Source organism: Saccopteryx leptura, chromosome 12, assembly GCF_036850995.1.
Source record: "Saccopteryx leptura isolate mSacLep1 chromosome 12, mSacLep1_pri_phased_curated, whole genome shotgun sequence".
NCBI lineage: Eukaryota > Metazoa > Chordata > Mammalia > Chiroptera > Emballonuridae > Saccopteryx > Saccopteryx leptura.
The window spans coordinates 2,011,736-2,027,955 of NC_089514.1; the positions used below are offsets into that span (position 1 = coordinate 2,011,736).

The 16,220-nt window shown below is 52.3% G+C and overlaps 1 protein-coding gene across 5 annotated transcripts in view; it reads left to right on the forward strand.

Moving 5' to 3' along the window:
- The window catches only part of IKZF1 (IKAROS family zinc finger 1), a 107,283-nt gene that overhangs the window by 5,441 nt on the left and 85,622 nt on the right, over positions 1 to 16,220 (forward strand). For all 5 annotated transcript variants that reach the window (XM_066354060.1, XM_066354063.1, XM_066354062.1 and 2 more), the window contains exon 2: positions 12,181 to 12,234. In XM_066354060.1, the coding sequence (XP_066210157.1) occupies positions 12,181 to 12,234 (54 nt within the window). The remainder of the gene's footprint in view (positions 1 to 12,180; positions 12,235 to 16,220) is intronic.

Sequence of the window (16,220 nt, forward strand, 5' to 3'; positions counted from 1 at the left end):
AATGGCTGAAAACAGGCCCTAATTAGTGAGAACGTGGGTTCCATGATTCACTTTCCTGCATCAGCTCAGCTCTCGGCGGCGGAGGGAAATCTTGACTCTCTTCCTGCCCTTTTCGCGCCAGAAGTTGGCTCTAATGGCCAGACAGCGGGTGGCAGAGCTTCTAGGGGTGCTGAGGGAGGCAGGGGGGGGGCCACGCAGGTGGACCCAGCATCACTCTGTGGGCCTTCTCTTCCCTCCCCTCCCCACCCCACCCCCTTTCTTTCCCGTGTGGGGTTCTTGCGGAGACGATTAAAACAACTAGAAATGGCATCGGAGTCTCTTTAAATGGCCTTATACATATTGAAATAGATTTTTACGCTTCATTTCTGAGATCACACACTCAACTCCGACCCTCCAGAGCCTCTTCTGTTCATCGGGAACTGTTTTTAAAATGAACAGCGCGGTGTGGGTGGGAGTCCCTGTCTATAGAGGTAGGGGTTCCACGATGAACGCGGAGTCGTCAGCGTGGGGGTGCGTTTTCTGCGGTTAGATCAGATCAGATTCTCTTCCTGGCCCGTCTTGGAGCAACGAAAGTAAGCCATGAGATTCCCTCTCTGGAACGAATGGGGGAAAAAATGTTAAATTTAGAATCTTTAGGAGAAATGAAAAAGAGGAATTGATCTTTCGTAAGCTTCCTCAGGAGGCCTTCTGAAATGTCCTCAGGGCTTCTGATGGCACCAGAGAGAGCCAGCGACCCCCCTGGCCGCAGCCCACTCCTCCCCGGGAAAAGAGCTGTCTCCTGGCTCCCAGTTTTGCCAGGGGCAGAAGAAAATGAAGGTGATACATTCAGAGAGATCCACAGTGAAAAACATATTGATACACGGAGGATCCCACCTCATTAAATTGAAACCGTGCTGCTCATTATCTCAAGTTGTTAGAGATAAGGCCACTAATTACCATGTGGAAATGATGGGGATCAGTCCAGCTTTTTTTTTTCTTTTTTCTTTTTTTTCCCTTCTTCTGTGTGTGTGTTTTCCTGGTTCTGCCCGGGGTTGTTTGTGTACATTTTCCTGAATGTAAAGAATTTTCAGATTGATTTAGAGCAGACAGGCGTTTGTAGAAGAAGTGTAATTGACTAAAACAAACAAACAAACAAAAAAAACAACTTAAAAGTAGCGCCTTGGAAATAAATAATTTAAGCGGGTGTAAGTAAGGGCCGCGGGGAAATCTGACGACAGAGTTTAAAAGGAGCTTTTCCTCTGTTTTGCTCTCTGAGGGACGTGAACGTTTTCTGCCAGATTATAAATAAAGACGAGCCGGTATTTGTAGCCGTCCACGAATGAGGAAGTTGTACCTTCTCTGAGGCTCCGCTGCTCGCACCCTCACCCCCCACCCCCACCCCAACCCGGGTTTACATGGAGACAGTGTAGGCGAAAGGTTGGGGATTGCAGAACGGGCTCCCGGCGATCCTGCCGGGGCCTGGGACCCACTGGGCGTTGCGTTCCTGCGGACCCGCTCTCTGTTCCGTGGGGGTGGGTGGTCGTCCCCAGAGGCTCTGAGGTTTGGGGGCTAGTGCTGAGCTGTTCACAGACTCAAGCAAGTGGAGCTCTCTGTAAAACTTTTCTTGCTGATTTGATTCAACTCAAGAGCCAGTCAGATCATCAAGCGGATGTCCTTCTCTCATTATTTGATTTCTTGCCCCTAGCAACTCTTGTTGCCAAATAATGGATCAGTGTATCAACTGGTGAGACACTGTAGCGATGGAGATATACTGTATCACCAGTTCCCTCCGCCTCCTCAGACACAGGGTCACTGGACTTGAGCTTAAATGGTGTGAAGCTGGGGTGAACGAGGAGAGTGTTCTGAGTACAAACCGTTGTCCAGACCACGGTGGACCTAGATTTAAAGGGATCTACCCGCATTCTGTCGACTGTGGACGTAACTGAAAATGTGAGCGCAGGTCATTTCTTAAATAATAGTTATGAAAAGTGACCTCAGGTTCACTGATGATCGTTGATCATTTTGTTGTGGGTGTTGTAAAAGAACTGAGCCCAGAATGCAAGCTAGACTCTAAGGAGGATTTTTTTCCATTAGCCCGGAAACCGTGTGGCCTCGACAGTTGGGAGAGAGTCAGACTGTGACCGGAAGGCTGCACCCCTCCTCCTCTCCGGAGCTCCGACAAAAGACTCCGCATCAGAGGTCGAGCCAGGCGGCCTTTTATAGCACAGAGGGCAGGAGGGAAAAGTTACCTGGGTGACGGTGCTCCCCGGGATGTGTTAGCTGTAGAACACCTTCTCCCCTCTGTGTCTGCGTCCAGATGTGCATGTATGTAGGCTTTGTCTCACCACCCGCCGGGCGGTGGAGACGTATCAACACAAAATGAAAAAAAAAAAAAAAATAGAAAAGGTTTTTAAAAAGTTTCTAGTTCCTAAGACGATGTCCTCCGTGGGCAAGTGGGCTTCCCGGTTATTGTTACCAAACACACGTCTGTGAATGTGCCTGGTTGAAGCAACTGGAGATTTCTTGTGAGAATCTGCATGATTTTAACTTCTTTGGGTCTAAAGAACACAGAGCTTTCGCCTGAGAAACTTCTGCAAACACTTCTCTGCGAACGGAAGTCAGATGGCCTTGTGGAAACCTCAGGCTCGGTGACAGGTGCATTCTGGAGAATGTAATGGGTGGGTAAGGACGGCTTCCTACACCCGGCTCAGTTTCCATTTTGAGTTTTAACGTGTCCCCGGAAAAAATCATCTCCTGACGGGTGAAGATAACCTCCCCGCTGAGCAGGCCCCACGAGATCCTGTTCTCTGGGGTGATGGCCCACGGCCTCTCTGAGGAAATACCTTCGTTAAACGGGGAGACTGTATTTATCTAGTTTTAAAATGGGAAAAGAAATTAAAAAAAAAAAATTAAAAACTCTTTGAAAAGAGTCAGAACACCGAATTGTCCGTGTGGGTCCCCTCTGCCTCTTCAGTTTATAAGAATAAATGACACAAAGACATCAGCCCTTGGGGGTAGGCCCATATAAATCATCGTTCAGGGCAGTTGTTTTTTTTAATCATTTTTAAGATGGAGGCCTGTCGCACCACGCTGTTGCTGGCCGCACAGGAAGGCCATCTGAAATTGAGAAGAAGGTGGGAGAAAATCAGTCTAATCTTATTCCTATAATATATATATTATATATATTATTATATATATTATATATTATATATATATTCAACTGAAGTGGTGAAATGTAGAGAGAGCCATTTATATTTGAGGAAGCTACTTAGGAAGTGGGTGAGAATCAGGAAAAGTCCTAAACAGCGTATGTAAATTTTGAGCGCAGTCGCTGTGTAAACAGTAGTTAGGGTGGGTGGTTTGAAGGCCAGGGAGGCAGAAGGTCCCCACCAGGGAGCCTGTCCTGCCCGCCGGAAGGGCCACCATGGGACAGGGGCCCAGGCTCAGGAGGTGCGCGATGCAAGGAAGGGCAGCCCCCCCCCCCCCGCCCCTGACCGCAGCTCTGCACCTGCCCACCTGCCCGCACGGCACTGTGTCCCCAACTCCATTTTCTCTTATCTTTTTAGAATTCTTGCTATAATACCTCGCATCTTGTTGTTGTTATTCCCCCCCCCCCCACCATGTCCCTTTGAGAAAGGCGGCTTCCTCATGGCATTTATAAATGTCTCTGTGTTGTTGTTGTTTTTTTCCTTCTGCACCAAAAAAACCTGTTGCTAAGAACGTTTCCCGACTGCTGGGCTCTTAGCCGTAGTGGAGAGGTCCCCTGGCCCCCTGGCCCCCTCTAGGCTGTTCCTCGTTTGCATTCTCGTTCCTGCCTCAGGGAAAGAAAGGTGAGCCAGGGAAGCAGGTTCACAGCTGAGCAAACCGCCACCGGCAGCATGATCTGTGGCTCGGTTAAATATGGGGGGACCAGGGGGGGTGGGAGAGGGGTAAGAGCCGAATGGGATCCCTGCTGTCCTGTGTGCGTCTTGGTCTTCATTGTTACAACGCCAGCAATCCTCTGTGGAATAATCATGAAAAGGTGTGGATTGGCAGCTCATTTTTGGAAAAAAAAATTGAAAAGCAGCCGAAATGAAATGAGTGCGCTGAAGTTTTCACGTCCTCCCGACCTGCACTGTCAGGTTGTGGGAGAAACCTGCTAGGTTCCCCCCCCACACCACCACCACCACTCGACACAAAAGCCCCACAGACAGACGCAGACGGCCTGGGCCCCTGCCTCCTGCAACATTTCTTCACAGCGATGTGATAGACTGGCAAAAATAAAATCTCCCCGTCGGAAAAGGAAGGGACCTTCTTCCGGGCTGGACGAACGGCTTCTCCGACTCAGGGCTGTGACCTGAGGCATTTGACACAGACTCTGGTCCCGGCCCCTGTCCTTCCCCCCCCCCAAAAAAAACCCCGCCCCCTTCAGAAGAAGCGTCATGGTCACTGAGTGCCTCAGGAAGTCACCCCAAATGTGAGCACCGAGCACCGTCACTGGTCAGGGAGGGAGCTGCAGTCGTGTGCAGTGGAGCAAATAACCAGCGTTTCCATGTAGCGTAGAAGTTCAGGGGTGGGGGCGGGAGGAGGTGTGTGTTCTTTGGGGAGTCCCGTAGAGAACACGGCTGTTTGCTGCTGGGGTGCAGCAAACGCCCCAGGTTTTAAATGTGGGGTGACTGTGCTGGACTTGGAAGTTCTGGTGGGCAGGACAAGTAGAGCAGAGAGGGGTCACCGGTGCATGAACGGTGGGTTCAAATCTCAGCTCTCTTGTCTGTGAGGTGTATACCCTTCGGGCTGGGAACTTCTTTTGTAGCCTCAGTTTTCCCGTATATAAAATGGAAATAGTAAGATGTATTATAGATAATAATAATAATAATAATAATAATAATAAATGTCCTGACTAGGTGGTAGCACAGTGGATAGAGCATTGGACTGGGATGCAGAGGACCCAGTTTCAAAACCCCGAGGTCGCCAGCTTGAGCATGGGTTCATCTGGCTTGAGCATGGGATCCTAGACATGACCTCATGATCGCTGGCTTGAGCCCAGAGGTCGCCGACTTGAAGCCCAAGGTTACTGGCTTGAGCCCAAGGTTGCTGGCTTTAGCAAGGGGTCACTGGCTCTGCTGTAGCCCCCTGGGTCAAAGCACATATGAGAAAGCAATCAATGAACAATTAAGGAGCCGCAACAAAGAATTGATGCTTTTCATCTCTCTCCCTTCCTGTCTGTCTGTCCCTCTCTCTGTCTCTGTCACAAAAATAAATAAATAATAATAATAATAAAATAACATGGCTTAATTTTGAAGATGAAAGACAGACATTTAACAATGGGTGTTGGATACTGGACCTGTGTTGGACACCACACCAGACACGCAAAGGAAATGGTGGGCAAGGGGGGTGATGCTCGTGGTCCTGGGGCCTGAGCCATTTCCCTGGGAAATGCACACCGGTACGTAGTAGGTTGTTTGAACAAAGCTACCTAACACCAGTACCCTCCCCGTGTCCAAGCTCTTCTGACGTATATAAGATAGCCCAGAAATGTCATGAAATACTACTGGGCAGACAATTTCCTAGATGGGATGGGAGAGGGGAAGCAATTGTTTGCAGGTACGTGTGTGTGTATATGTGCATTTATGTGTGTATGTGTGTGCATCTATGTATGTGTGTATGTGCATCTAGTATATGTATATGTGCACCTATGTATGTGTGTGCATCTATGTATATATGTATATATGTGCATCTATGTATGTGTGTATGTGCATCTATGTATATGTGTATATGTGCATCTATGTATGTGTGTATGTGCATCTATGTATATGTATATGTGCACCTATGTATGTGTGTGCATCTATGTATATATGTATATATGTGCATTTATGTGTGTATGTGTGTGCATCTAGTATGTGTATATGTGCATCTATGTATGTGTGTATGTGCATCTATTTATATGTGTATATATGTGCATCTATGTATGTGTGTATGTGCATCTATGTATGTGTATATGTGCACCTATGTATGTGTGTGCATCTATGTATATATGTTTATATGTGCATCTGTGTGTGTATGTGCATCTAGTATATGTGTATATGTGCATCTATGTATGTGTGTATGTGCAACTATGTATGTGTGTGTATATGTGCATTTATGTATGTGTATATGTGCATCTATGTATGTGTGCATATATGTGTATCTATATATGTGTGTATGTGCATGTATGTATGTGGGTATGTGCATCTGTGTATATGTGTGTATGTATGCATCTATGCATGTGTGTATATGCATCTGTGTATATGTGTGTGTGCATCTATGTATATGTGCATCTGTGTATATGTGTGTATATGTGCATCTATGCATGTGTGTATATGCATCTGTGTATATGTGTGTGTGCATCTATGTATATGTGCATCTGTGTATATGTGTGTATATGTGCATCTATGCATGTGTGTATGTGCTTCTATGTGTGTACATGTATATCTATGTATATGTGTGTATATGTATATGTGTGTATGTACATCTATGTATGTATATCTGTGTGTATATGTATGTACCTCTTTTTTGTGTCTTATTATTGAGGCATAATTGACATATAGCATAATATTCCAGGTGCACAATGTAACGACTTATTTATATACTTTTTATGTATTGCAAAATGATTGCCACAACCTGACACCACACAAAGTTGCAAACACCTTTTTTAAAATTATTATTATTCCTTGTGATGAAATTGTTACAGTTTGCTTTCTTAGCAGCTCTTCAGAATATGGTGTATTCACAGGTTTTGACTATGGTCCTTATGCTGTGTGTGGCATTTTGGGGGCAAAAAAAAGATTTGTGTTGTTTGACCCTCAGAAAACTAAGGCTTGAAGCCTGTGGCCGCGCGGCGTGCCCCGTGAGCACTCGTCCCCGTGATGGCTGACGGTTCCTCCCGGACAGCTGGCAGGCTGCGGACTCCACACTTTAAGAGCCTGAGTTTGGGCAGCTTCAAAGGGGATCAAGCTGCCGTCTGTGACAAGCACCTTCTACTTCGACGTCGCGAATTCTGACCCCCGATTGCAGGATTCTGGAAGCCCGGCGACTCAGAGCAAACACTCCCGAGGGAGGTGTTCCCCTGGGGACAAGAGTGGGCCCGAGAGGACCCTGCAGAGGCTCTGAGGACCGCCACCAGCCCTGCCCCTGGCGGGGCCCTCGCCGTCCCTTGTGCTTTGGAGCCGGCTCCTCCTAGGGCCGCGTGGTCACTCTCAGGCAGGAATGAGGACACTCCTCCTGGAGCCGTGCCCAACCCTCTCTTGGAAGCCGCCGCCGCCTGGGGCCCTTGGCTGCTCCTCCCCAGGCGGGAGGCAGCCAGGTTCTAGTCCCTCGTGGTGAGCAAGGAGGAAAGACAGGAAGGTCAGGAGGGTGTTTCCAGAAAGTCTATTTGTCCACGTGGGAAGCTCCTTGGAAGACCCGACGTGAGCCACAAGACCACGTTCCCCTGGTCCGGCCTCTGAGGCAGCAGCGGGGCCGGCCGTGGGCATGGACGCTCCTGCTTCTCAGGGCGTCGGCCTGAAGCTCCACGTCCGCTCAAGTCATCGCAACGCCAACTCTGTCGGCCTGAAGCTGGGAGAGTCTCGTTGGATCCTGTTTACTCAGAAGGACCAGAGAGAGACACAGAGATGGAGAGACAGAGAGAGGGAGAGGGAGGGAGAGACGGAGAGGCTCCCAGATCAGTGACCCCTCCGGATTCGGAGGAGAGGGTGGACGGAGACAGCAGGCTGCATCTCCACGATGGACGGCCGGCCATCTGTCTGCAGCCTCTGTCCCCTTGTCCTTGCACAGTTCCAGTCCTCTGGTTGAGTGTCATCGGCTCCGTCCCACGCCCCTGCCTCCCCATCTGCAGGGGTCCCACCTGCTTGCCCCCAGGAAACCACGGAAGCGTTCACGTTGCCAGCACGACCCAGGTGGGCCGCCCACTGGGCTGCTGCGCTTTCCACCGTTCGGGGGTCGGTCTCTGGCCTGAGGTCGTTTGGGCAGCATCACAGCGTGTTTCTGTGAGGGGGGGGTGACTCCCTGGGGCACCTCCCGTCCCAGGCCCCCAGGTCTCGCGTCCCGTTCAGGTGACGGTTAGCGAAAATAAGCTCTTCGTTTGCTTTTGGGCAAACTCCTCCTCCTGGCTGTCGACTCCTTTCCGGCCGAGGGCGTGTGGAGCCTGAGTCCGGTTTTCTCCCTGATGCTGGGCTTTGCTTCCGTGGGGGGGGGGAGGCTCATTCGGCTCAGAGAGGGTGCTGCCTGAGCTCCGGGGGGTGGGGTGGGGTCTCACTGCCGTCCTGAGATCCCCAGGGCTGCCCTGTGGTCTTGAATGGAGTCCCTTTCCTCTTCCTCAGTTTCCCACTCTTGGATTATTAGCCCTTTGGTCTTTGTCTAAAAGCAAAGTCACCGTTACCAAATAAATAAAAAGAAAGAAAGAAAAAAAAGTACTTTTTTTTTTTTTTATCCCAAGAGATGCACATTTGGAGTTTGGGGACATGTGAGGGAAGGAGGCGGTCACGTCGGCCATGGCGTGATGTCAGGCAGGACGGGCCACAGAGTTTGCGGGGTCCAGAGCCGACAGGACCCCTGTGCGCTGTTCCTCAGTTACTCAGAATGCCAGGTGGTGGGGACATCCAAACACGGGTCCACGCAAGGACCCCCCCCCCCCCCGCAGGCCCAGGACGGCCCTGGCCGCACGCCCCTGGAGCAGCCGTGACGTCCACGCGGGCTGGACGAGCCCGGGGGGGGGGGCGAGGATCTGAGTGAGGCTCATGACGCTGTAAGCTCCGTGTGCCGTGTATTGGGGGGGGCGGTGAGGGAGGCGCGGACATTTAGGGACATGGAAACGGCCCGGTGGCCACAGTTCCAGTCCCCTGGTTGAGTGTCATCGGCTCCGTCCCACGTCCTCGTCCTGAGTGTGTCAGTGTGTGCAGACGGCTGCGGGGGAAGGGCTGTTCCAGGAAGGGGCCCTCACCCGTCCCCCCCCCGGGGGGGGACACTCTGAACACCACGGTGAGGTGACTGCCCAGGGTGAGGGCTTCCCCCACAGAGCAGACTCTGACCTGGGCCTCAGCCTTGGGCACGGAGCTTTGGTTTTCTCTTTCCTGATGTGTCCTCACTTCCGTCCTCCTGGATGATGGATGGATGGATGGATGGATGGATGGATGATGGATGGATGGATGGATGGATGGATGATGGATGGATGGATGGATGGTTGAATGATGGATGGATGGGATGATGGATGGATAGATGGATGGGATGATGGATGGATGGATGGATGGATGGATGATGGATGGATGATGGATGGATGGATGGATGGATGGATGGATGGATGGATGGATGATGGATGGATGGGATGATGGATGGATGGATGGATGGATGATGGATGGATAGATGGATGGATGATGGATGGATGGATGGATGGGATGATGGATGGATAGATGGATGGATGATGGATGAATGGATGGATGGATGGATGATGGATGGATGGGATGATGGATGGATGGATGATGGATGGATGGATGGTTGAATGATGGATGGATGGGATGATGGATGGATAGATGGATGGATGATGGATGGATGGATGGATGGGATGATGGATGGATGGATGGATGATGGATGGATGGATGGATGGATGGATGATGGATGGTTGGATGATGGATGGATGGGATGATGGATGGATGGATGGATGGATGGATGATGGATGATGGTTGGATGGATGGTTGAATGATGGATGGATGGGATGATGGATGGATAGATGGATGGATGATGGATGGATGGATGGATGGATGGTTGGATGATGGATGGATGGGATGATGGATGGATAGATGGATGGATGATGGATGGATGGATGGATGGTTGGATGATGGTGGATGGGATGATGGATGGATAGATGGATGGATGGATGATGGATGGATGGATGAAGGGGACCTCAGTGTTGAACTTGGTGCCAACGTACTCTGCCCCTGAGAGCTAAATTGAAAGCCCCCCCCCCCAGGCACGCTGGCACGTGCGCTGGTGGCAAACCATCAGCTGAGCCTTAGGAAACATATTTTTTTTTTCTTTTAATTAGAAATAACTTGAGTATGCAGTGCAGTGTTGGTTAGATCACTTCCTACTACTGCGTAGCATACAGTCAGTGAGAGGAAGGTGTTGCTGTACGTTTGTAAGATGAAAGAACACGGGTGGTAGTCAGTGGAAAACGGATTCACAACAGTACGTTTGGAACGCGTTTGATACTCTGTTTCCCTCAAAATCTCCGGGTGTGCGTGCGCACGGAAGAAAATAAGGACTCCTTAGTGGTGGATGTTGTGGGCCTCGTCTGGCCTGTATAATAAAAAAAACAAAAACTAATTTGTAAGGAACGTATCACTTACATGTTGGCAAAGCTCAACGTCACCGTCCTCACGGTGCCGTGTTAGAGACCCACTGGTCGCAGAAGGACTGGAGGACTCACGCAGGCCTCAGAGATCAATTCCGGGATGTTCCAGACCCGGGCTGTGACATGCTCTTCTCGTCCTGGGGAATACCAGCCCCTTACCGACAGTCCGTCCGGTTCCTTTGTCCATGTTTTGACACTTACTAAAGGACCATCGATTTTATTTTATTTTATTTATTTGCTTTTCTTTCAGTAGAAGTTTGGGAAGCTTTGGACACACTGCTCTGGAGAGCCCGGTGCTCTGCTGGTGTCCAGCTCGCTTCTGGGGCTGGTGTGTCCAGCTCTGGTGGCTCTGGGACACACCCCCCCTTTCCCGGGGCTGAAGCACTTGTGGGCCACAGAGCCTTGTCCCTTCTGTGGTCACACACTGTGCTCCGAGCCACCCAGCAGCCTTGGGACCTCGTGGCGCCACTCAGATTCCCCTTTGGTGGCTTTCAGAAATAGGTGAAGGCCCCTCCCCACGCAGAACAAGGGACAGTCACTCATGTCTTCACACCCAGCGCTGGTCCCCCCGAGTCAGGAAATAGTATACCCCACGTGCTCCGCGGATGCACGGAGCCTGCACGGGCGTCAGCCCGACCGCGCAGGGAAAGGTCGCCCGAGACGCTCCGCCCGTCCACTCTGCTCGGACCCACACCTCTGAACCAAAGAGACAGGGGTGTCCCTCACCCCCGAGAGAAACGTGACCCCACTCAGATTCCGTGAACAGACCCAGGCTGAGAGCTCTTCCACGGGTTGTCCGGCGAGCACAGGGGAGCAGAAGTGTCGAGGTCACCTTCAGCGTTCATCGGCCGGAGGGCCACCGGACACCTCCCAGGCGCAGGCCAGGACCCTCGGCGCACAGCTGAGCACGCCCTGCTCACCCACGGGCGCCGGCTTCTCCCTGGGGTCCCCCTGGGGTCGGGGTGGCCGGCGGGACCGCCCGAGAGGTCGTTCTGTCGCCTCCCAAGGGCAGCTCTTCCCGGCTGGCTTCCTCTCTTCTCTTCCTTATCGCCCAACCTGAGGAGCCAGACACGGGCCGGCGAAACGGGAAGGTCTGCGCCTCTCCCGGCCTCGTGTGGCCGCGGCGGGCGGTGGCTCCACTTCTCCCCACGCGAAGAGCGCGGCAGAGCCTGAGGCAAGGGCCCCCCCCCACCCCGAGAGCTTGGGGACAGGGACGGGCACGCCCGCGGGGCCCGGCCAGCTGCCAGGCTGGAGGTGCATTTATTATTGATGGACAGAGCACGCCAGCCGCTCAGATCTGCCGCCTGCCCGGGTAAATGAGACATTCTTCAGCAAATTGCTTCGTTTTTTTTTTGATTGCTGATTGTACGCGTGTCACCGGGCTGACTCAAGGTTCATCGATGCATGCTCAGTCAATTAGAAAGAACATAACTATGGATCAGCCAAGAGAATGAATTCTAAGCCTACAATGACCCTGGGCCATTTAATTTTCTGCTTAATTTTGTTGCAGTCAGTTTGCATTTTGGGTTATTATGCAGTAGAAAATTAACAATAAATAACAAATTTGGTCCTCCTGTGCTGGTAATGATATTTTTATAAATCTTTGTGATGCTGGGTTTTTAAAAAAAAAAAAAAAAAAAGTAAAAGGATCGAGGCTCGTGCCCGTCTGATACTCTGGCAGCATGTGCAGAAGAAAACGCTTTATTCTTGGTAGATAACCTTGATGCTGTTAAATACACAGGGCTTCCTTATCTTCTCTCTCTCTCTCTCTTCTCTCTGTCTCTCTATCTCTCACTAGTACATGGCTTTAAACAAAAATCCCTTTTTCTCTTTCTCAGATCACCTGAGGACAATGGATGGTGATGAGAGTCAAGACATGTCCCAAGTTTCAGGTGAGACTCTTGTGAGATCCTGTTCGGGCTCCCTGAGGCCGACGTCCCCTGGCATCCCCTGGGTGCCAGACATCATGGTGGTGTTCATGGGGGGGGGCTGTCGTGCAGAAGAATAAAAACCAAGACCTCAGAGTTTGTGTCCGTGGCCCACGGTGACTCCTGGAGGTGCTCCCCGCTGGAAACCCTGGGTGGGAGGGTCTTCAAGTTAAGATGAGTTTGCTATGACATCTGAGAGCCACTTGGAAAGGGTCCTGGATATGCTGGTGCTCTTGGGGCAGGGGGTGACTGAGGGATCTGCTCTAGACCCCGGACATGTGCCCATGACCTTGTTGACAGAGAGAGACATGGTGATAAGGGAGGGAGGGAGGGTGGGAGAGAGAGAGAGAGAGAGAGAGAAGGGGGAAGGGGGAGGGGGAGAAGAAGGAGGAGGAAGAAGAGGAGGAGGAGGAGGAGGAGGAAGAGGAGGAGGAGGAAGAGGAGGAGGAGGAGGAAGAAGAGGAGGAGGAGGAGGAAGAAGAAGAAGAAGAAGAAGAAGAAGAGGAGGAGGAGGAGGAGGAAGAAAAGGAGGAGGAGGAGGAGGAGGAGGAGGAGGAAGAAGAAGAAGAAAAGGAAGAAGAAGAAAAAGGAGGAGGAGGAGGAGGAGGAGAGAAGAAGTTTCTTACAAAACACTTGGGGGGCACAGTTCAGAATATTGGCTAAGCGTGGAAACAGCATTGCTCCCTTGACTGAGTGTTTGTTTCAAGCCACCTTGGATGTCGCTCTGCTCATCACAGGGCCCCAGGAAGTGGAGGGGTAGGCAGTGGGGGGGGGAGGCCCGTGGGCAGATCACAGACCGTCCCGTTGGGCAACGCTAGCCCAGCCCGCCAGCTCCCAAGTTCCTAGGTGAGGAAACCCCGCTTCTGTCCACGCTGCACTCAGGAGGGGGGGCATGAGGGGTACGCAGCCAAAACAGCCTCCAGGGTTCTTGGGGTTTATCCCTCAGAGCCTCACAGATTCAGGGTCAACCCCAAGTCGGCCTCTAGGGGGAATAGCCTGTCCTGGTCTGCTGGGGGCGTGGCCGACCTGCCCCCTCCGGTTTCCGAGTTTTTATTGATCTCGACCTCTGGGTCTGAGTCAGTCCTCGTGACGGAGGCCAGGCCCGAGGATGTGGGGGCTGCCCGGCCAGGCGGCCGCTCTGAAACGTGCAGGAGGGAAGATTCAAGTCGTGCCACCCGGAGCGTCGTGCCCCCCGCTGCCTGTCCCTGACGAGCGGCTTCCCCTCCTCTGTGCCGGCGGCTCTGGTCACCCGCAGGGTTTGAACTTGGACCGGAGTACGTGTGGACTCCCCACCGTGGCACGTGGGCCCTGGAAGGCTGGTGAGTGCGGAGAAGGGCAGCGCGTGTGGCCTCCTTCGTCTAGACGGGCGTCGTCCCGGAGGACTCGACCCGGGAGAGACACTGTCACAGTGCCCGGGGTGCTCAAGCAGATGCTGCTGGGACGCTGGGACCGACAGTGGAAACCCACGGTCCATCCGTGTGCGTAACCGTGTACACACACCTCTTAGCACCGAGGACGGCGCGAGGGTGCTGCTGGGCTGCGGCCGAGGGACATGTGACCATGTGACCATGTGCGATCTGTGACCCGTTCCTTAACAGTAAACAAGCCACACACACACGCACACGCACACGCACGCACACACGCGCGCACACACACACATACACACGCGCGCACACACACACATACACACACGCTCACACACGCACACGCGCGCGCACACACACGCACACACACGTGCGCAGGGAAATGCTGGAGGATGTCTATTCGTTCTGGGCTTTCTCCTGGGAGATTGACAGCGGAAGGAAGGGTGGGGTTATGGGAAAACCCTGGGCACGCTTCACCTGCTTCTACCTTCCAGCATGATTCGAATTCTTTTCCCTTAAGCACACACTTTATTTGGGGTATTTTTGTGTGATTTTGTTTTTTTTTTAAAGGTTTTATTTATTCATTATAGAGAGGAGAGAGAGAGAGAGAGAGAGAGAGAGAGAGAGAAAGGGGGAGGAGCAGGAAGCATCAACTCCCATATGTGCCTTGACCAGGCAAGCCCAGGGTTTTGAACCGGCAACCTCAGCGTTTCCAGGTTGACGCTTTATCCACTGCGCCACCACAGGTCAGGCCTGCTTTATTTTGTGAATGGAACTACAACCACCACCACAATGCAAGCTGTGTCAGTGAAGACGAGCAGCTTTGAGTTCTCTGTGTGTGTGTGTGGGGGGTCTGGTTCCTGCGGGGGGGGGGTCTGGTTCCTGTGGGGGGGGTCTGGTTCCTGCGGGGGGGGGTAAGCCTGCAGAGAAGAGGATGGGAGGCCCTCCCTCCCTCCCCCACCACCAGGCAGGGTCCCCTCCTCCAGCTGCGGCTGGAGGTGAGGAAGGTGTCAGAGACACAGGATGTTAAAACCCCAGAGGCGAGAAGGCACCCTTTTCATTGCTTCTGCCCCTCCGCCTCCCCTCCCTGCTCCCTCCCGGGGCGGCTTCTAAACTGGGGGTTCGCACAATGGTGCACTTGAAGAGCAGGAGACCCCCCCCCGGGCTCACCCACGCCCCAACTGAGGCTCCAGCGGGGAGGGGGGGGCAGCGTCTCCAGAATGTTCTGTGTGAGGAGCCGCTGGTCAGCATTCCGACCTCGTCTCGGTAACAAAAACAGCAAAACCCTCGTTTCATTTTTCCTCTCCTATTTTTTTCTCACCTGTAACGTTCTGCTAAACACCCCGTTTGTCATGGCGGGGGGTCTGTCTACTTCAAAGGGCGGCTTTCTAGAGGTGCGGGGACTTCAGGACACAGGACTGCCCCGAAGGGGAAACTCTTGGTTGAAAAGGTTTAAGGTCTGGTCTGGAACCTAGTTTGTGTCCCCTGAGCCGAGGAAATACCTCTGAAACAGGAGTACGTAGCCCTGCAGGTTGCGGTTGACCTGGGAGCTTTCCGTCCGGCGGTCACGGCATTTTCACCAAAGATCCGGAGGATGCTTTTCTGGTACTCTTGGCTGGATCTCCAGTTAAACCTCCTGACGCCAACTCTCTCCTCGCTTCGAACACTGAGGGACGTGGCCGTTCGTTACGGAACAAGGGTGGACGTGGAGCCAGACGGCGGTACACGTCCTTGATGTGAAATCCGAGGAAGTTGTTCCAGAATCATCCTCGGGTCCCATAAAGTTACTTCGTGTTCTGTTCCGTCCGCAGGAAAGAGAGAGAGAGAGAGAGAGAGAGAGAGAGAGGTGTTTCTAAGTTGCACCCTGTAAACACTGCTACTCTCATAGGTAAAACAACGTTCTAACAGGTCAACAATTTCAGAGCAATCAACTCAATAGATCTGACTACTCAACAAAACAGGAAATATATATTTTTTTAAAAAACAGAGAAACACTTAACTCTCCTGACTGCCTCCCCGGAGGACGGCCACAGTAAGGAACCGGAGCTGGCTCCCACGGCCCTGAAGTCTACGCTGGATAATTTCTGAGTGGCGATTGCAACATTTGCTGGGACGCAGACGTGAGAAAGGGTCCCGTAGACACACACAACCTCCTTCGGACGCGAGGCTGGTCGCTACGTAAGTGTCGCTAAGGAAAATCAATGACGTTGATTGAATGGACCGACCAGATGTCGTTCATGTTTCGGCCCAAGGAGAACCCAGTGAAGACGGCGCGGGCGCCGTCTTCCACAAGCGGAAAGCTGAGACCCAGAGAAAGAATTTCCAGAACCAAACAGAAGCCCCACAGGGAACCGGACACACGCTGGGGGCGAGCCCCGGTCTGAACCCTGGCCGGGAGGCGTCCCCACTCTTCTGTAGAGCTGAGGGGGCCCACGGTCGGAGTACTCACTTACCTCCAGGAATCGTGGTCAGCTGGGTGATCCTGCGTCATAAAAACTCAAGCATTTGGGAAACCAGACAAAAATCATCAAGACTTCATTGGGTGAAGTAGTCTACTTGAGAAAGCATTTGCCTGCCGCTGATGAG